At 46.6% G+C, this 21,817-nt stretch overlaps 2 protein-coding genes across 3 annotated transcripts; both read left to right on the forward strand.

Moving 5' to 3' along the window:
* Window positions 1–404: 404 nt before the first annotated feature.
* LOC120373309 (olfactory receptor 51G2-like) lies at window positions 405–9,612 on the forward strand. Of its 2 annotated transcripts, none has more exons than XM_039491580.1 (2): window positions 405–444; window positions 8,714–9,612. In XM_039491580.1, the coding sequence occupies exons 1-2, from the start codon at window positions 405–407 to the stop codon at window positions 9,610–9,612; spliced, it is 939 nt and encodes a 312-aa protein (XP_039347514.1). The 2 variants fall into 2 exon arrangements, with proteins under 2 accessions (XP_039347514.1, XP_039347523.1); XM_039491589.1 differs by lacking the exon at window positions 405–444 and adding an exon at window positions 6,040–6,070.
* Window positions 9,613–16,928: 7,316 nt separating this feature from the next.
* LOC120376008 (olfactory receptor 51G2-like) lies at window positions 16,929–17,858 on the forward strand. The gene has a single exon (XM_039496954.1). The coding sequence runs from the start codon at window positions 16,929–16,931 to the stop codon at window positions 17,856–17,858; it is 930 nt and encodes a 309-aa protein (XP_039352888.1).
* Window positions 17,859–21,817: the final 3,959 nt, after the last annotated feature.

The raw sequence follows: 21,817 nt of genomic DNA on the forward strand, positions 1-21,817 counted from the left end.
AATCCTGCAACTGGCATCCGGAGGCCGCAGCTGCACCAGGGGAGGCTTAGCCTGTCCTGGCATTTTATATCCAACACCAATAATTCCCAATATTCAGTTAGCTTTTCTTTTGGCTGACTCTGCACATTGAACAGAGGTTTTCAGAGAACTATCCACAATGACTCTCTTTCTTGAATGGTAACAGCTAATTTGGAACCATCATTTTGTACGTATAGTTGGAATTATATTTTTCCAATATGCATTACTTTGCATTTATCAACAAAAAAATGTTCCCCCAGCCACCAAGTTTTCTGAGATCCCTTTGTAACTCATCACAGTCTACTTTGGAGTTAAGTATATTGAATAATTTTGAATTGTCTGCAAATGTTGCCATCTCATTGTTTGCCCCTTTTTCCAGATCATTTATGAATATGTGGAACCACAGTGGTCCCAGTACAGATCCCTGTGGGACATCATTAGCTACCTCTCTCCATTCTGAAACTGACCATTTATTCCTACTCTTTGTTTCCTATCTTTTAACCAGTTACTGAGCCAGGAGAGAACCTTCCTTCTGTGCAAGAGTGTAATAAGAAAAGCCAAAGAGGAGTTTGAAGAACGGCTAGCCAAACACTCGAAAGGTAATAACAAAATGTTTTTTAAGTACATCAGAAGCAGGAAGCCTGCTAAACAACCAGTGGGGCCCCTTGACGATGAAAATACAAAAGGAGCGCTTAAAGATGATAAAGTCATTGCGGAGAAACTAAATGGATTCTTTGCTTCAGTCTTCACGGCTGAGGATGTTAGGGAGATTACCAAACCTGAGCTGGCTTTTGTAGGTGACAAATCTGAGGAACTGTCACAGATTGAAGTGTCACTAGAGGAGGTTTTGGAATTAATTGATAAACTCAACATTAACAAGTCACCGGGACCAGATGGCATTCACCCAAGAGTTCTGAAAGAACTCAAATGTGAAGTTATGAACTATTAACTAAGGTTTGTAACCTGTCCTTTAAATCGGCTTCGGTACCCAATGACTGGAAGTTAGCTAATGTAACGCCAATATTTAAAAAGGGCTCTAGGGGTGATCCCGGCAATTACAGACCGGTAAGTCTAATGTCGGTACCGGGCAAATTAGTTGAAACAATAGTAAAGAATAAAATTGTCAGACACATAGAAAAACATAAACTCTTGAGTAATAGTCAACATGGTTTCTGTAAAGGGAAATCATGTCTTACTAATCTATTAGAGTTCTTTGAAGGGGTCAACAAACATGTGGACAAGGGGGATCCGGTGGACATAGTGTACTTAGATTTCCAGAAAGCCTTTGACAAGGTCCCTCACCAAAGGCTCTTATGTAAATTAAGCTGTCATGGGATAAAAGGAAAGGTCCTTTCATGGATTGAGAACTGGTTAAAGGACAGGGAACAAAGGGTAGGAATTAATGGTAAATTCTCAGAATGGAGAGGGGTAACTAGTGGTGTTCCCCAAGGGTCAGTCCTGGGACCAATCCTATTCAATTTATTCATAAATGATCTGGAGAAAGGGGTAAACAGTGAGGTGGCAAAGTTTGCAGATGATACTAAACTACTCAAGATAGTTAAGACCAAAGCAGACTGTGAAGAACTTCAAAAAGATCTCACAAAACTAAGTGATTGGGCAACAAAATGGCAAATGAAATTTAATGTGGATAAATGTAAAGTAATGCACATTGGAAAAAATAACCCCAACTATACATACAACATGATAGCTACAACGAGTCAGGAAAAAGATCTTGGAGTTATCGTGGATAGTTCTCTAAAGATGTCCACGCAGTGTGCAGAGGCGGTCAAAAAAGCAAACAGGATGTTAGGAATCATTAAAAAGGGGATAGAGAATAAGACTGAGAATATATTATTGCCCTTATATAAATCCATGGTACGCCCACATCTCGAATACTGTGTACAGATGTGGTTTCCTCACCTCAAAAAAGATATTCTAGCACTAGAAAAGGTTCAGAAAAGAGCAACTAAAATGATTAGGGGTTTAGAGTGGGTCCCATATGAGGAAAGATTAAAGAGGCTAGGACTCTTCAGTTTGGAAAAGAGAAGACTAAGGGGGGACATGATAGAGGTATATAAAATCATGAGTGATGTTGAGAAAGTGGATAAGGAAAAGTTATTTACTTATTCCCATAATACAAGAACTAGGGGTCACCAAATGAAATTAATAGGCAGCAGGCTTAAAACAAATAAAAGGAAGTTCTTCTTCACGCAGCGCACAGTCAACTTGTGGAACTCCTTACCTGAGGAGGTTGTGAAGGCTAGGACTATAACAATGTTTAAAAGGGGACTGGATAAATTCATGGTGGCTAAGTCCATAAATGTCTATTAGCCAGGATGGGTAAGAATGGTGTCCCTAGCCTCTGTTCTTCAGAGGATGGAGATGGATGGCAGGAGAGAGATCACTTGATCATTGCCTGTTAGGTTCACTCCCTCTGGGGCACCTGGCATTGGCCACTGTCGGTAGACAGATACTGGGCTAGATGGACCTTTGGTCTGACCCGGTACGGCCTTTCTTATGTTCTTATGTTATGTTCTTATACCCCATGACTGCTTACCTTTCTTAAGAGCTTTTGTTGTGGGACCTTGTCAACTACGTTCTGAAAGTCCAAGTACACTATATGCCCTGGATCACCCTTGTCCACGTTTGTTGACCTGCTCAAAGAATTCTAATAGTCTGATGAGGCATAATTTCCCTTTGCAAAAGCCGTGCTGATTCTTCCACAACCAATCATCTCCATCCATGTGTCTGATAATTCTGTTCTTTACTATAGTTTCAATCAGTTTGCCTTGTACTGAAGCCAGGATTACAGGCCTGTAATTGCTGGGATCACCTCTGGAGCCTTTTTTAAAAAATCAGTATCACATTAGCTATTTGCCAGTCATCTGGTACCGAAGCTGATTTAAGTGATAGGTTCCTCACCACAGTTAGTTGTTCTGTAATTTGATATTTGAGTTCTTGCAGAACTCTTGGGTGAATATCAACTTAGCTACCCGAGTGTTTTATTCCTGAATCACTCAAGGACAAACAGGAGACAACAGCCAATTTCCCAGCTCCCAGCCTTGCACCCTTGGTGGAGTATAAACCCAGATTTATACCATCTTGCACTGCACAGGGATCTGTACCATGCAAACTCATTAATATAGGTCACTTTCCACTCAACGTGGGATAGATGGGTGACGGTCTTTGTTTACAGAGCTGAGATTTTCGATCCCCAAGAGAAATTGGAGGCTTTTCATCTGCCTCCCCCTCATAACATAATGAAGGTGGCACTGATGGAGTCTATGGCTGCACTCTGGGTATAGAAAGGTCAATACCTCCTGACCAGTCTATGGCTGGGGTATTGTGGTCATCAGCTACTCTAACCAGCCTTCCCATCTCTGTGCAGCCCCCTCCACCCTGTACAAGGCCCCTTCAGCAGATCTTGTGGGAAGTGGCTGCTGTGATAGGCCCTGGTAGCACATCATTGATGAACCTGTGCTAGCAGGGAGCTGGAGCAGGTCCTAGAGCATTTGTGGAGGCACAGAGATCGGGGGGTGGGTGGGCCGAGCTGCCAGTGGATCACTGAGATCTGTGCCTAACTTTGGGGGCCCTGGATCCTGGAGCAAACTTAGGGAGAATTGGAGGACTGGAAGGGACTTTAAGAGGTCATCAAGTCCAGACTCCTGTGATCATTGAAAATCTAAGTATTATCTAGAACATTCTTGACAGGTGTATGTCTAAGCTCCTCTTAAGAATTGCATTGATGAAGATTTGACAACCTCCCTGTGCAATTTATTCCAGCACTTAACCACCCTTACAGAGAGGAAGTTTATATCCTACTAGTATGATCCAAGGACATGCAGCGTTCTAGAATCTCCCTTTCCTAGCTTGCACTCTTGGTGTGTAATGCAGGACAGGGGGCTTTCTGGGAGAAATCTCATCCTCTAGTATTGATTATTATTATTATTATTATTATTATTATTATTATTATTATTTATTTCAGCAAGATCACAGCTGTGATGGCACCATCGGTTACCGCTCAGCTGCCCCTGAGGTAGCCAGGTGACTAATCAGAACAATAAGAACAGTGATGAGAAGCCCGGATTCGAGGAATAGAGCCTGCAGCAGGGCTGGCACTGCAGTTCTGTTGGGTAGCATCACAGCACATCGCCTGCAGTTTGCCATTGGCCATTACGGGGTTAAAGCTGGTGCACACAAAGCCAAGCAGCTGAGGTTCCCTGATGGCCAAGTGGCCCCAAGGGAATGTGCAGACATGCTTCATAAAGACAGTCACCTCCCTATCTGAACAGACTCTGGCTGCTGTCTGTGCAACCTGTCTGTTGACTCCTGTCCTTTTGGGTGAAGATCTCTGGTGTCAGTGGCTCCCCTTCTAGCAGGAATTGGGTACGTTGGCAGGTTTCACTGTTTTTAAGATGCAAAGTGAAGGGGAAAGGCTGCAAGCTGTTTCCATTTGCAGATGTTCTGTGCAGCGGCAGAGGACTGAGCTGGGCTGTCGAGGTGACTCAGTGAAGGGCTGGTAGCACTGGGGAGCTTGGGAACCCCTCCCCTACACCTGCCCATGCTCCTCAGGGGGTTATTGAAGCTGCACACAAATCTGACATTCCAGGCGGGCGTGCAGTGTTAAAAAACTGCAATTTCCCAAATGAGGTTTTCTCAGTGGGTCCCATTTCTGGAGGTGCAGTGTGCTCTGGGCCCAATCCTGCCAGGGGCTGAGTGAAAGGAGACCCTCAACAATATCAGTTAATAATTCAAAAATTGCCACAGGTTTATTCAGGGCAACCCAGAGGATTCAGGGGGCCTGGGGTCTTCGGCAATGCCCCCTCCCCACGAATTGTCACTGAAGACCTGGGGCGGAAGGATCCCTCGCTGCCGAATTGCCACCGAAGACCTGGCACTTCGGCGGTAGGTCCCGGGGTGGAAGGCCCCCCCCGCACCAGGTCTTCAGGGCACTTTGGCGGCGGGTCCCAGAGCGGAAGGACCCCCCACCGCTGAATTGCCGCCGAAGACCCAGAGCGAAAGAAGCTCTGGGGGCCCGGGCCACACGAGAGTTTTCCAGGGCCCCCGGAGCAAGTGAAGGACCCCGCTCCAGGGGCCCCAAAAAAATCTTGTGGGGGCCCCTGTGGGGCCCGGGGCCTGGGGAAAATTGCCCCACTTGCCCCCCCCCCGGGCGGCCCTGGGTTTATTTGCTCCTGGAAATTTAATCAGCAAATGCCTTTTCAAAGGTTTTATTATTTGGGTTGATTATCAACACAGTTATTCAGAGCTGCATTGCTCTGTGGTAACAGGTCAGATAGGGGATATTTCTGTTTCCTGAATGACTGAGGGCTCTAGCATCTCTGCTCTGTTGATACCACTAAAAGTTACAGGGCTACCTGCATCTCGCCCTAGTCTCCGATGTTAGGGAAAGTAACCTTCCCTCTCATGGGGTAGAATCTCATGGTCCTCCCACATTCAGACTGGGTCCTGTGGTTCTTCACTTTGGGAGTCTGTGACTAGTGGTGTGATGAGTGACCAGCCAGCCTCCTTGAACCAAACTACTCTTTAATCTGAACAGTGGGAATAAAGCGAAACATGGGAGAATTAATATGTTTTTCTAACAACAGTCTGTACACGTCTCTGACCTCAAGCCCTCCCACTCTGAAAGGGACCCAGGCAGATAAGGCTTTCAGACATCCCCAGAGATATCTGTGTCTGTCAGTGTGAAGAGCTTCTCACAGCAGCTGACCCACCTCTGCACAGACTCCAAGATCTGGTAAAACAAGCTGTGTGATGTGGCTGGAGCCCAGAGATAGGCTCTTCCAAGCTTGTAGCTCTGACGTTGTCTCTCAACCTCCCTGGTGTGGTTACTGAGCGATGGCTTTTCCTGAGCTGTTGCTTCCCTTCCTGCTTGTTTTCCAGCAGCCTGCTATTAAACTAAGAAGAGCCACAATGGTTACAGCCAATATAGCCATAATATCACCATCCCAATAGTTAACCCAATATAGCTCTACAGCAAACATCCCAACAACTGGGTTTAACATGTCCATACGTTATGGCAGCTCAGCTCCATGTCTGACAGTATACCAATCCCAGGTGCTATGGATGTTATGAATACAAGACGTAGATGGAGAGAGAGAGAGGAATAGACTAGTTTCATGTGTGAAATGAAGTTCCATTTCCATGATTACTCATGCATTTGACTTTGAAATCCACTTCCTGCAAACCGTCATTGTGTGCTGGGGTTACTCTGTACAAGGAGTGAGAGCTCAGGGAATGAATATTTTCCATGCTGATCCCAGTAATAATAAATAATAATGGCGCTATACACATCTCCTAGAACTGGAAGGGACCCTGAAGGGTCATTGAGTCCAGCCCCCTGCCTTCACTAGCAGGAACAAGTATTGATTTTGCACAAGATCCCTAAGTGGCCCCCTCAAGGACTAAACTCACAACACTGGGTTTATCAGGCCAATGCTCAAACCATTGAGCCATCCCTCCACCCTGTTACCATTCTGGATACAGGCTACAGACTGACAGAACAGAACCTGAGGCGTACCAGTCAACTGTTAACCGAAGGACAGATGAGCGACTAGACTTTTCTTTGCTGTTCAGGTTCTGAAGACATCCAGATGACTGACACTATATTTTAAGTCACTCTCTATCCTGAGAAATCATCTCTGAAAGCAGATCATAGGGGATGGATGGGTTGACATGTGTGTACTAAAGTATAGATGTGTAAATGTTATGCCAAGACTTTTCATTGTAATACAAATATTACAAATCAAAATTTCATGACATGCAGGTATATCGAAATCCAGCACCAAAGTTGTTGGAATCTCTACAGGAAGGAAAAGTGGTAAGTTTACTACTTAATGGTTTTAGCTTTCGAAAGTATTTCAGAAGTGCTCCACATACTGTTTGCAATGGTTTGTGTTATTAACTCTTTGTTCAGTGAACAGTTGTATGATACTGTCTGGTGGTAACTGACCAAAACCTGTTTCTAACACTTATATTCAGGCTTGTGCACTCAATAACTCTGCAATACCTTTTAAAGAAGTCCTAAGAGAACCGAATTGCTGGTCAGTGTTTCAGCAAAGAAGCAAAGAGTAAAGCTAAGGTGCAGGAAAGGGGAGTGTAGTAAGGGTTGTATGTAATTTACACCTATCATCTCGTACATGAGCATGGCTGAAGTAACTTGTACCCTCAACTGGATATTAGTGTGAATCTAGTGTTTGCACTATTTGCCCATTTGTGACGCTAACCTCTCCCCTGCCAATCTGACTGTGTTAGCTTGTAACTTGCCAAATATCTACAGACCCTTGCATGGGGAGAGGATGCAGGTCCTGTGAGGATAAAATGAAGCCTGTAGGATGATCGAACTCCTGGGAGTCAGCCAGCTTTGGCCAGACAAAGCACTTCAGCTTCTCTTGGAGGGATTCCTCTAGGTCAGAGTGTATCACTGGGAGTATTTGGTAGAGATAATAGGGCCTGGTTCTGGTTAAATTTACACATGTAAATCTGGAGTGATGCAGTTGAAGTCATTATTCCTGAATTAAGAACGTGGCCCTAAGAATTCATCCGTCTACTGCAAAGAGACAGTGGCATAATATAGAACCTGAGGAGTGGAGAAAATTATATATATATATAAATTAGGCAAGGAAATCATGCATGGTGGTGAATCTCCACCTGGGGCAGGCAAACTCCCAGCCTCGCCCCTTCCACCCGAGGCCCCGCCCCTTCCACAATCTCCCCCCGCCATGGAGCCAGGCCAGCCCCCCACAGCAGCAACAGGCCGTGCTCCAGACTAGTGTCGCAGGCCCGGAGCACCCCAAGCTTCCCAGTCTCCACCCCCCACAGTGTGTGCAGCGCAGCCCCAGCCTTTCTGGCCCTGGAGCGTGGGTGCTGGGCAGCCATGCGGACCCAGCCGCCAGCCCCAGCACCAGACCAGGAGCAGCCTGCCTTCCCTTGCCTTCCTCCCTCTTCCCATAACAGAAACACATTAACAAACAGCTTCAATTCTGGACAGATACATAAAATGACCATTTTCACTATGCACTTGCCAGGTGTTTACACACATGTCATGGTACAATGGGCCGCACTCCAAAACGGAGGACCAGAAAGGTTGTCAGTGGAAAGGTCACAATTGTAAAATCACACAGCACTCAAGTAGGCTGCCAAATTCCCAGCCACAAGATATCAGTGGGCCCAAGAGCTTAGCAGGTTTCAAAGAGGGACTGGATGTTTATACGAGTAAGCAGAAAATCCAATTACAGTTGTGAGGATTTAACAAAAAAGCTTGTAGAAGGGCTCTAAACTTGCCTCATTTATACTACAATATATGTCAAATTAGTGGGTCTTGGGGAGAAACTTTCCTTGGGAGCAGTTTATCTCATAGCTGCCTATTTCAGGGCTTCTTTCACCTTCTTCTGAACCATCTGGTACTGGGCATAGGATACGAGGCTCGATGGACTACAGGTCTGATCTAGTCTGGCACTGCCTATGTTCCTATCGATGGTGCATATCCAAGACCATGCTTTAGCTTATCTTCCTTGAGCTCCTGGGAGTCGCTTGCACTGAGATCAGAAAGATGTCTCGTTAAATATCATCTAGTCTCATGGTTTGTTTTTTTCTTTCAGGAAGGATATTTCAAAACTCCTTAGACCTGTCCAGTATATTATGTCAGCTGTCAATGACACCAAATTCCGCTCTGCAGTGTTCCTTCTCACCGGGATACCTGGGCAGGAAGACATCCATCTCTGGATCTCTATCCCCTTCTGCTTAGTGTATGTCATTTCAATAGTAGGAAATTCAGTCATTCTGTTCATTATAAAAACAGATCCAAGCCTCCATGAGCCCATGTACATTTTCCTTTCCATGTTGGCCGTCACAGACCTTGCCTTGTCGATATCCACCATGCCTACAACACTGGGTATATTCCTGTTTAACACCAGGGAGATCAGTCTGGATGCTTGTTTTGCCCAGCTGTTCTTCATCCATTCACTTTCATTCATTGAATCATCGGTACTCCTGTTGATGGCCTTTGATCGCTTCGTTGCTATCTGTAAGCCACTGAGATATGCTTCTATCTTAACCCTGCCAAGAATTGGAAAGATGGGACTGGTGTTTGTGCTAAGAGGAGTGGCAGTAATATTCCCACTCCCCTTTCTTCTTAAACGGTTCCAATATTGTCGAGCCAATGTCCTCTCCCATTGCTACTGCCTGCACCAAGAGGTCATGAAGCTGGCTTGTTCGGACATCACAGTCAACTACATCTATGGCTTCTTTCTTACAGTCTCCATGGTGGGATTGGATTCACTGCTCATCTTCCTCTCATATGTGATGATCCTCAAAACAGTGCTGAAAGTCGCGTCCCCAGCAGAGTGCCTGAGGGCCCTGAACACATGTGTTTCCCACCTCTGTGCTGTCCTGCTCTTCTACACACCAGAGATTGGCTTGGCTGTGATACACAGATTTGGGACAGGCTCTCCTCCATTACTCAAGGTTCTCCTGGGCTACATCTCTCTATTGGTCCCGCCACTTATGAACCCAATTGTGTACAGCGTGAAAAGCAAACACCTTCGTGCGAGGATAATCAGGGTGTTCTCTAAATGAAGGGTCAGTCCATCACTTGGCTCCAGGACCAGTGACATGGGAGATGAAAAACACGGGCCATGACCACCCATTCTATTCTGTACGTTACATCCGAGATCATGAGATCTAGTTAACTCCACTCTATAAAGAGAGGTTCAGACATGGTATAAGGCCTGGAAGAATGGGAGAGGGGCTGGTGAGGGAGGCTAACGCACTGGGGGAAGGAGACCAAGGCAGGTAGCAGCTTTTACAATGTGTCTGTGTTCATGGAGAGCCAGTGGACCAGTGTGACATTTGCTTATAAAGAGCTGTATTGGTGCCTGCTCCGACATCAGAATTCCTCTTGATAGAGTCAATAAAGAGAAGGGATGTGGATGTTGTTTCCCATTATACCTGACCTGCCACCGTTCTGTCTCTGGTTAAACATCCACGAGCCAGGGAAATAGCTGAGAGCTGTTCTTCAGTTCCAGTCCTCGCCCTTCCTGAGCACTCTGGGTACTGCATGATCTATGGGGCTGCACCAGCTGTGCTCAGGAGCTACTTAAGTGACACAGTCACCCCCCTTTCCCTCTGCCCTCAGCCAGGTGCATGTGACTGAGTCATGTCAGAGACATGATTAAAGTAGGAGCCCCAGGCGCAGCCATTTAGGCAGATCCTCTTCCATTGATGACTGTGCACCACGCACCTGATGAGTCTACCCCCATCTGAGTGTAATGCCACTGAGGCAGAGCAGTGCTGCATGTGTTATTAGGAAATGGGGAACCTTTTGTGAATGAGGGAGCCTATACAGGAAGGATGGGCTCCACCTAAGCCGAAATCGAACCAGATTGCTGGTGCTTAACATTAAGTAGCTTGTAGAGCAGTTTTTAAACTAACCGCTGGAAGAAAGCTGACAGGTGCAGAGGAGCATGTCATTTGGACAACGACATCTGTTAGGGAGAATAAACTAATGGAGATTCTCTATGTCCTGGCAAGGAGGAAAGGAAGTCAGATGATAAAATACAGGTAGGATCTGTTGAGAAACAGTCAAATGAAAAAAAAAAGTCCCATTCAATTACATCATGTAATGCAGAAAGCTAAATAATAAGATGGGTGTACTATAGTGCCTCTTATTAAGTGAGGGTATTGATATAATAGCCATCACAGAAACTTGGTGGAATAAGGATGATCAATGAGACACAGTAATACCAGGGTACAAAATATATTGAAAGAAGAGAACAAGTCATGCTGGTGGGGGAGTGGCACTATATGTGAAAAGAAGTGTACAATCAAATGAAATAAAAATCGTAAATGAACCAAACTGTACCATAGAGTCTCTATGGGTGGACATTCTGTGCTCTAATAATAAGAATATAGCAGTAGGGATATATTACCGACCACCTACCCAGGATGGTGATAGTGAGTGTGAAATGCTCAGGGAGATAAAAGAGGCTATTAACAAAAATCAATAATAATAATGGGGAATTTCTACTGTCCCATATCGACTCGGTACATGTCACTTCAGGACGGGATGTAGAGACAGTTTCTTGACACCGTAAAGGACTGTGTCTTGGAGCAGCTAGTCCTGGAACCCACAAGATGTTGTGAAGGCCAAGTCTATAACAGGGTCCAAAAAAAAACTAGATAAATTCATGGAGGATAGGTCCCTCAATGGCTATTAGACAGGATGGGCAGGGATGGTGTTCTTAGCCTTTGGTTGCCAGAAGCTGGGCATGAGCGACGGGATGGATCACTTGATGATTCCCTGTTCTGTTCATTCCCTCTGGGGAACCTTTGGTCTGACCCAGTATGGTGTCTGTAGAGGTGGATAATAGCCCTGCCCTGCCTCACAGAGGTGGTGAGAGGATAAATACATTCAAACAGTTATGTGTGAATGAGGCTCAGACACACAGGAGTCCTGGGAAGAGACTCAGACCCAGATTCCCTCTTTGTCCCCTCTGTTTGTGCTGCTCTTGCAATGCAAAGGGGTGGAAATGGGACTCAGCTCCCGCACAGAAGCACAACAAGCTCCTAGCCCAGCCCGTTCACTGTAAGGCAACCACCTTTTCAAAGGGAAAACGCAGGACACATGCAGAAGCCCCATCCCCTCTGTGACCCCCAACTATGCTCCTCTTCTTCTTTGAGGCCCCCTCTCTGCCCCATCCCTTCCCCCAACACCCCACTCCTGCTCCTCCTCTTTACCTGAGACTCCACCCTGTCTTTGGGAGAGAAGCCAGAGCTGGGCCATGGTGAGGGCTGCTCAGGGATCCAGAGCCGCTGTGAGGATCCTAATGGTTATTTTTTAACAACTTTTCCTAATGCTTTTTTTCTGATTGTTAATAAACCTGTTTGTTTTAGGGAGGCTGGGGTGACTGTATCACACTGGTCACAAGCACCCAAAGGGAGGAAACAGAGGAATGCAGCCAGACATGCCTGGTGAGAAGCATTTAGCATAGATGGGGTATTGTTCTCAGTTCAAAGAGTGGAACAATGATGAGATTCCCCCAGAGACAGGAGGGTAAAGGGACCATATATCCTTGTTTTTCTGTGTCAATCCCAATTCTTCTTGATGAGCATCTCTCCTTGAGTTCCTTTCAAGATTCACAATAGCAACTTGTTCAAGTTGCAGCCAAGACAATGATTCATAGAGTCATAAAATTAAAGGCCAGAAGGAGTGAATAGATTATCTAATCCAGAGGTTTTCAAACAGAGAGGGATGGGACCCCTCTGGGTGGTGCAGAATGTATTCATAGAGCGGGGATATAACAAGCTTTAGGGAAAATGACCTTCCTGTGCACATCAGGTGTGATGATGATTTTTAAAATAGGCTCCAGAGGTGATACGGGCAATACAGGCCTAACTTCAGTGCCAAGCAAATTGGATCAAACTCTAGTAAAGAGCAGAATTATCAGCCACATAGATAAACATGATTTCTTGGGGTAGAATCAACACAGCTTTTCCAAAGGAAATCATGCCTCATCATTCTATTAGAATATTTTGAGGGGGGAACAAACATGTGGTCAAAGGTGATCCATGGCATATAGTGTACTTGGATTTCAGAAAGCCTTTGACAAGTTCCTTCACCAAAGGCTCTTAAGAAAAGTAAGCTGTCATGGGGTAAGAAGGAAGGTTCTGTCCTGGATCAATAACTGGTTAAAAGATAGGAAACAAAGGGTAGGACTAAATGGTCAATTTTCCGAAGGGAGAGAGGTAAATAGTGGTGTCCCCCAGGGGTCAGTAGTGGCACCAGTTCTATTCAACATATTCATAAATGATCTGGAAAAGGACTTATACAGTGAGGTGGCAAAATTTGCAGATGATGCAAAATTACTCAAGATAGTTAAGTCAAAAGCAGACTGCAAAGAGTTACAAAGGGATCTCACAAAACTTTGTAACTGGGCTGAAAAATGGCAGATAAAAGTCAGTGTTTGTGGAAAATGAGGAGGGGGGAAGCACTCTTTTATGGCCACCCAGCCAGTCAGTTAGCTATAGAAATCCTTCTACTTGCCTTACCTGTAAAGGGTAAAGAAGTCTCACTGAAATGCTTAGGTGAGAGGAAGTGAGTTGGCACCTGACCAAAAGAGCTAAAGGGAACACTAGAAACTTTTAAAATTGGGGAAAAAAACAAAACAAACTTTTCCCTCTGTGTCTGTGTGGTTGTTCTCCCAGCTGGAGAGACAGAGCAGCAGGTATGCTATAAGAAGCTTGGGCCAGGTATAAAATTTAATCATTTATCCCTAGAATTGCTCATTTGGAACTACAGATATATATAAATAGAACAGAAAATGTTTAGCTCGACACAAGGAGGTTTACCTCTTAATTTTGGACTTGTGGATTCCTCTGTGCTAACACAGGTACCATTGTTTTGTTTTGTAACCTTTAAGCTGTACCCCAGGAACGCCATTCTTGGTGTTTAATCCTTGTCAGTTGCTCCTTTAATATCTAGCAACAGCCTGATTATCCAGATGTGTTTTCTTCCTTTTTTTAAAATAAAATTTACCTTTTTTAAGAACATGATTGGATTCCTGTGTTTAAGGAGGTAAAGAGGTCTGTGCATGTGTTTTTCAGTTAGCTACTAAGAGGAGCAAAGGGTTCCAGGTTCAGCTGGTGAAAACAGCTGATTTATTTTTCTTTTCCTTTTCTGGCTCTTCCCCAGAGGGGAGGTGAAAGAGCTTGGGGGTGCCCCACAGGAAGGAATTCCCATGTGCGTCTACCTGGGCTCTCAAAGGGGTTCTGCACTTGGGTGGTGGGAGCACTACAACCCAAAGCCAGGGGCATATGTAACCTTGGGAGTTTAATACAAGCCTGAAGTGCCAAGTGTTATTTTTTAGATTCCTTGCGGGCCCCCACCTTCTGCACTCAAAGTGCCAGAGTGGGGAATCAGCTTTGACTGTGTTGATAAGTGCAAAGTAATGCACACTGGAAAACACCATCCCAACTAAACATACAAAATGGTGGCTCCATGTTAGCTCTTACCACTCAAGAAAGAGATCTTGGAGTCATTGTGAATAGTTCTCTGAGAACTTCTGCTCAATGTGCCACAGCAATCAAAAAATGAAGAGAATGTTCGGAACCATTAAGAAAGGTGTAAATAAACAGACAGAAAATATATTGCCTCTATATAAATCCATGATGTTCCCACACCTTAAATACTGTGTGCAGTTCTGGTTGCCCCATCTCAAAAAAGATTCATTTGAATTAGCAAAAGGACAGAGAGGAATAACAAAAACTATGTAGATATATGGAACAGCTAGCAGAAGGAGATTAAAATGATCAGGACTGTTCATTTCAGGAAAAGAGATGGCAAAAGGGGGATAGGATAGAAGTCTACAAAATCATGGGTTATGTGGAGGAAGTAAGCATGGAAGTGTTATCTACCCCTTCACAAGAGCCAGGAGTCACCCATGAATTGAATAGGCTGCAGGTTTCAAACAAACAAAAGAAAGCACTTTTTCACACAATGCACAGCCTGTGGAGCTCATTGCCACGAGGTGCTGTGAGGTCCAAAACTATAACTGATCCAAAAAGAATTAGATAAGTTCCTGGAGGTCCATAAACAGCAATTAGCCAAGATAGTCAGGGACAGAGCCCCATGCTCTAGATGTCTCTAAACCTCTGATCATGAGGTGCTCCCTCTGTTTTACAGCTGGCATAGCCCCACCCTAGTAGATCCCCAGGGGCTGCTGTCTTTGGGAGGCTGATGGGGGCTAGTGATGCCACCTAGGGGCGTGGTCCTGTAACATGAGTGATAGAGGCCCATGCTTGGAGCTAGAGCTGGGCTGAAACGAGAGGTTTTCTCCCCCATGAAAAATATTGACCCAATCTCAAATGTTTCCCTTTTCCTCGATTTTTGGGGGGTGAGGATGAGATTTCATAGAAAGCAGCTAATTTTTCTCTGAGTGCTAAGTTGCCAGGATGAGGCCCAGCTGTAGCTGCCTGGATGCCAGTTATCCCATCTCTGTGCAGTCCCCTCCACACTGTACAACACCTGCTTCAGTCGATCTTGCAGGCAGCGGCTACTGTTAAAGGCCCTGATAGAAAATTTCTGATGAACCTGTGCTAGCAGGGAGCTGGAGAGGATCCTAGAGCAGTTGTGAAGACCCGGGATTGTGGTTGGGTGGGTCTAGCTGAGATCTGTGCATAACTATGGGGATCCCTGGATCCTGGGTCCCCCTTTTCAGTCCTTGGGGAGAAGGGAAAGGAACCCCCCTCCTGGAATGATGTGAGGGAAATTCCCAGGTAGGAAGCCATGTGGAATCTCTCCTTCCTGACCTGCACCCTGGGTTTGTAATGCAGGAAAGGGGGCTGCCAGGGAGAAATCTGGTCCTATATTATTATTATTATTCTATTTTATTTCAGCAAGATCACAGCGGTGACAGCAGCATTGTTACCACTCGGCCACCCACGAGGCAGCCCTGTGAATAATCAGAACCATACATGCAGCGATGACAAGCCTGGATTCCAAAAATAGAGTCTGTGGGAGGGCTTCCACTGCAGTCCAGTTGAGTAACATCTCCAGGCATCCCCTGTGATTTGGCCTCCTGCACTTTACCATTGGCCATGCTGGGAGTCAAAGCTGGTGCACACTAAGCTAAGCAGCAGAGATTCCCTGATGGCTGAGTGGACCCCAGGGGAATGTGCAGACATGCTTCATAAAGACACTTGCCTCCTATCTGAACAGATACTGCCTGATGCCTGTGCAACATCGCAGACGATTCCTTCTCCTTTTGGGTGAAGACCCCTGCTGTCAGCGGCTCCCCTTCTAGCAGGAATTGGGTATGTTGGCAGGTTTCACAATCTTTAAAATGCGAAGTAAAGGGGAATTGGCTGCAAGCTGTTTATATTTGCAGATGTTCTGAGCAGCGGCAGAGGACTCAGCTGGGCTATCGGGATGACTCAGGGATGCAGCTGGAGGGCAGGCAGCACTAGATAGCTTGGGAACCCCTCCCCTACATCTGCCCATGCTCCAGGCTGGGATATTCAAGCTACACAGAAATCTGACACTCAAAGCACACTCGGAGTGTTAAAACTCCAGTGCCCCAAGTCAGGATTTGTCTAGGAGTCACATTTCTAGAGGTGCCGTGTGCTCTAGCCTGATCCTGCCAGGGGCTGTGCAAAAGGAGACCCCACGTAATTCAGAACCTGGTCCTAAAAATGCTGCCAAGAGGCAGTGACATAATTCGGACTGTCAGGAGTGGAGAAAATATACAACGAGTCTATGAAACACGTTTATAAATAGTTTCAACTCAGGACAGAGAAATACAATGTCCATTTTCATCATGCACTTGCCATGTGTTTCTACACATGTCATGATACAATGGGCCACACTCAGAAGTGGAGGGCTAAAAAGTGAGTCTGTGTGAAGGTCACAACTGTAATATCACACAATGCTTAAGTAGATATCAATGGGGTCAAGAGATGAGCAGGATTCAAAGAGAGACTGGATTGTTATAAGAGGAACCTGTGAGATTGTGTTTAAAAAAGTCTTGGACGGGCTCTAAACCTTCTTGATTTGCACCACAAAATATGGCTAAGTAGTGGGTTTCTGGGGAAACTTTCCCTGGGAGAAGGTTATCTCAGAGCTGCCTATTGCAGGGCTTCTTCCACCTTCCACTGAAACAAATGTAGCTGCCACTGGATACTGGGATATATGGACAGAGCTGATCCAGTCTGGCAGTGCCTGTCTTCCTATCAATGTAAATCAAAGACTATATTTTTGCTGATCTTCCTTGAGCTCTTGGGAATCTCTAGACTTGCACAGAGAGCAGAAAGATGTCTAATTAAATATCATCTAGTCTCCTGTTCTTTTTCCTTTCAGGAAGGAAAGTTCAAAACTTCTTGGATGTGCCCAGTACATTATGTCGGCTGTCAATGACACCATCTCTGCAGTGTTCCTGCTCACCGGGATACCTGGGCAGGAAGACGTTCATCTCTGGATCTCTGTCCTCTTCTGCTTAGTGTATGTTATTTCAATAGTAGGAAATTCAGTCATTCTGTTCATTATAAAAACAGATCCAAGCCTCAATGAGCCCATGTACATTTTCCTTTCCATGTTGGCCATTACAGACCTTGGCTTATCAATAGCCACCATACCAACGATACTCGGTGTATTCTGGTTTAACTCTAGGAAAATCAGCCTCAGTGCCTGTTTTGCTCAGCTGTTCTTCATCCACTCGCTTTCGTTCATTGAATCCTCTGTGCTCCTTTTGATGGCCTTTGACCGTTTTGTTGCGATCTATGACCCGCTAAGATATGCTTCTATTCTAACCAGGCAGAGAATAGCTAAGATGGGACTGGTGTGTGTGCTAAGAGGAGTATCCGTAGAGTTCCCGGTCCCCTTTCTCCTAAAACGGTTCCGATACTGTCGAGCCAATGTCCTCTCCCATTCCTACTGCCTGCACCAGGACGTCATGAAGATGGCTTGTTCAGACATCACCATCAACAGCATCTATGGCTTGTTCATAATAGTCTCCACGGTGGGTTTGGACTCGCTGCTTATCCTGCTATCGTATGTGATGATCTTCAAAACAGTGCTGAGCATTGCTTCTCATACACAACGGATCAGGGCCCTGAACACCTGCGTCTCTCACCTCTGTGCCGTCCTGCTCTTCTACACACCAATGATCGGCCTGTCTGTGATACACAGATTCGGGAAGGGCTCTTCTCCCTTACTTCAGATTCTCCTGGGTTACATCTACCTGCTGGTCCCACCACTGATTAACCCAATCGTGTACAGTGTGAAAAGCAAACACCTTCGTGTGAGGATAATCAGGGCATTCGTCAAATGAATGGTTAGTTCATCACCAGGCTCCGGCGCTGGTGACATAGGAGACAAACACAGGCCACCTGGACCTTACACCTGAGCTGACATGAGTTACTGATCTTCACTCTGTAGGGAGATGTTCAGATGGGGTCTAAGGCATGAGGCTAGCTGAGAGGTACTGATATGGGAGGACAGTGCACTGGGGAAAGGAGACCAAGGCAGGCAGCAGCATTTACAAAGTGACTGTGTCCGTGGAAAGCCAGGGGACTGGTGGGATTTTGCCCCATTAAGAGCTGTACCGGTCACTGCTGTGACCTTAAAATGAATGTCAATGCAGTCAATAAAGACAAGGGAAGTGGACGTTGTTTCCCATTACACCTGGCCTGTCACTGTCTCATCTGAAAAAAGCTGCAGAGCTGTTCTGCAGTCACAGTCCTGGCCCTTCCTGAGCGCTCTGGGTTCTTCGTGAACCATGGGAACTTCACCAGGTGTGGATAGGGCCATTCAAGGGGCATGGACACCCATCCTTCTCTTATGCCTTCAGCCAGGTGCTTGTGACTGTGTCTTGTCAGAGTCATGATTAACATAGGAACCCCAGGAGAAGCCATTCATGCATCCCCTCCCACACTGATGCCTCTGCACACTGCACCCCTGCTGAGTTCACCCACATGGGACTGTAATGCTCCCTAGCTAGAGTAGGCCTGCATGTGCTGGTGATGGTTTGACACACAGCAATGCTGGCAAGAGACTCAGGCTTAGGTTCCATCCCCGTTCACTCCGTTGGTGCTGCCCCAGCAATGCAAAGGGGTGGAAACAGGTCTCAGCTCCTCCACAGAGGCCCAGCTAGCTCCTATCCCAGCCCAGCCCAGTCGTGTAGGGCGACCACCTTTTCAAAAGGAAAAAGCGTGTGAATGGCAGGAGCCCCGTCTGCTCTGCGACCCCACCCCGTCCACTCCTTCTCCCCTCAGTCTCTGCTCACTGGCCAGGCTGGAAGCCAAAGAGGGACTATCGTAAAAGCTGACCAGGGAGCCAGAATCAATGTGAGGAACCTCAGACCCTTCACCTGTGTTGGGCAGGGAGGCCCATGAGCAGCACCCGGCCTGTCTTCCCAACCCCCAGGAAGCTCCCCACAGTGAAGGTGGAGAGTCTGTGTCTCCCCATAGTGGCATGGGCTCCCTGGGAAGCTCCTACCGTGGCCCAGCAACAGGCTAGCTGGAGGGCAGAGCCTCAGGGGAAGAGGAGGAGCAGAGGGCAGGCTTTAGGGGAAGAGGTGAGGCAGGGTTCAGGGCCTTGGGGTAAGAGAAGGGCAGAAGGTGCGGCAAGCAGGAGGGTGGGAGACTCCTGAGTAAATGAGGAGGATGGGGCTGGAGGGTAGGAGAGCCTGTGTTTTGGACAAGACTGAATTAATGTGAACCCACAAAGGGGGCTCTTGTTTTAGGCACTCCAGGCTGAGAGTAAGTCATGGCAAGGACCTTAGAGGGAAGAGTCGGGCGCCTGAAGGGCTGCGTCAGGCCACCAGGGGGCACTCTGCTGTGGCACCTGTGCAGGGATTTGGCCAGAGTGGGCTGTGCTCTTGGATGTCATGACCACCAGGTGGAGCTCCACCCAGCCCCCAGGCTGCTCTAAACTCAACGGAGGCAGGGGGAGAACAGGCCAGACAATCAAACCCCTCTAACTAGCTCCTTGCTATCCCTGCTCTCTGCAGCACAGGGGGTAGCTCTGCAGGTGCAGGAGAGAATATTGGTGGGCCTGTCACTGCTCAGGTGGCTTGCCCTGTGGTCTGGGCACGGCTGTGCGACACAAGAGATCTGGGTTTGATTCCCTTTCCATATGTGACTGTGCTCAAACCATTGAATGTCTCTGAGCCTCTGCACAGGTGGATAAGAGCCCTTTGTAATACAGACACAGCTGAGCTGGGTCCAAGTTCACACGGGTTTCAGCACAGGCTGCTTCCTCAAGAAAGGAGCAAACAGATGGGAAGATGCTCCCAGAGACACAGGGAAACTAGGCTGGTCCAAAGATCTTGGCTTCACAAAAGAATGAATGTTCAGTCAGTTCTGTTTCTCTATGCCCAGAACAAACCCTGTCTAACTCAGCTTGTAGTAATACATGAGATAGATGAGTGTAGATGTGTGACAGCTGCCTGGTATTTTAAAACCATTTTTTCTAATGCTTTTTTTCTATTTGCTAATAAACCTACTAGTTTTAAGGAGGCTGGGGGTGCCTGTATAGCTCTGGTCACAAGCACCTGAAGGGAAGAGACTGAGGTGTCCCATCAAACCTGCATGGTGATAAGTATGGTGGTGTTGCCGGCACAAAGGCCTGAGGCGACAGCAACAGCGGTTCGTTGCCCGGTGTGCCTCGCTCCAATAGACACACCAAGGTGGAGAAGCAGATAAGATTTATTTGAGATCTCAAAGCTCGGTGCTCGGAGACACAGACATGTCTCAGATCGAGCACACTCCATACAAGCAGCTCTCTCTCTCTTTTTATACATGATTTCAGCTAGGCATCTCTATTACCCCCCCACTACTCACCCCCCTTCTACCCCCCTTCCCCTCCCTCCCCCTTACGTTCCCATATAGCAAGCACATTATAAAGTAGCAATTACACTATGCAGATGAAATCATGCTTGGCAGAAAACACATCATCTCGTTAGTGCTCACTTTTGAACCCTAATCTTGTCTCACTGTTTGAATTATTACTCTATCTCCTAAGCCAGGTGCAAGCAGGCCCCCCCCCCCGGATCTCCCGGTGGTACCAGGGTTGAACTAGCTGTTATACATTCCATTCTTCCCATCTGGCCCGTGGGGTTAATTACAGTCTAAACATGGAAGCGGTTCGGGCAAGCAAGCCGGCCAAAGGCCTGATACAGGGAGGCCTTACTGGCACTGTCCTTTTCCATCCTTTTGTTAATACTGGGCCATGCCTGGTGCCACCAACAGTGTTGTTCCCAGCTTGAAGAGTGTGACTATTGTAAGACTCCCCCCAAGACAGGAAAAGACCTGGTTTAGAGGGTAAAGAGACCATATATCCCAGTTTTATTGTGACAATCCCAATTCTTCATGGCTAGTGTCTCTCCTTGGTGAGTGCCTATAAACATTCAGAGCAGCAAACTGTTCAAGTTGGAGCCAAGATAACAATCCCACTCAAGATAATGGGTTTGTCTTCACTACGGGGTCGATCGACTCATGCTGATCGATCCACCCGGGGTCGATTTAGCGGGGCAAGTGAAGACCCACTAAGTCAACCGCTAATCACTCTCCCATCGACGCCGATACTCCACCAGAATGAGATGAGTAAGCGGAATCGACAGGAGAGTTTCTTCTGTCGACTCAGCATGTTGTGGACCCCGCAGTAAGTAGATCTAAGCTACATTGGTTTGAGTTACACTGCTAAAATAACTCAAATTGTGTAGCTTAGATAGACCTGTCCCCATAGTGTAGACCTGCCCAATGATTCTTAGTTTCAGAATTTAAGACCAGATGGAGTCATTAGATAACCTAGTCCAGGGATTCTCAACCTGGGGGGCAGACCCCCCCTTGAGGTGTGTGGAATGTATTCAGAGGGAGGCGGGGGGCTTGAGAAGTTTTAGGGAAAAAAACTTACTGAGCACATTTTACCCACAGCAATGAATGACTCTCCTGTATCAACAACTGGTTAAAAGCTAGGAAACAAAGTGTAGGACTAAACGGTCGGTTTTCAGAAGGGAGGGAGAGGGAAATAATGGTGTACCCCAAGGGTCTGTACTGGGACCAGTGCTGTTCAACATAGAATCATAGAATCTCAGGGTTTGAAGGGACCTCAGGAGGTATCTAGTCCAACCCCCTGCTCAAAGCAGGACCCATCCCCAACTAAATCATCCCAGCCAGGGCTTTGTCAAGCCTGACCTTAAAAACCTCTAAGGAAGGAGATTCCACTACCTCCCTAGGGAACCCATTCCAGTGCTTCACCACCCTACTAGTGAAAAAGTTTTTCCTAATG

This window comes from Mauremys reevesii, linkage group 1, assembly GCF_016161935.1.
Source record: "Mauremys reevesii isolate NIE-2019 linkage group 1, ASM1616193v1, whole genome shotgun sequence".
NCBI classification, from domain to species: domain Eukaryota; kingdom Metazoa; phylum Chordata; order Testudines; family Geoemydidae; genus Mauremys; species Mauremys reevesii.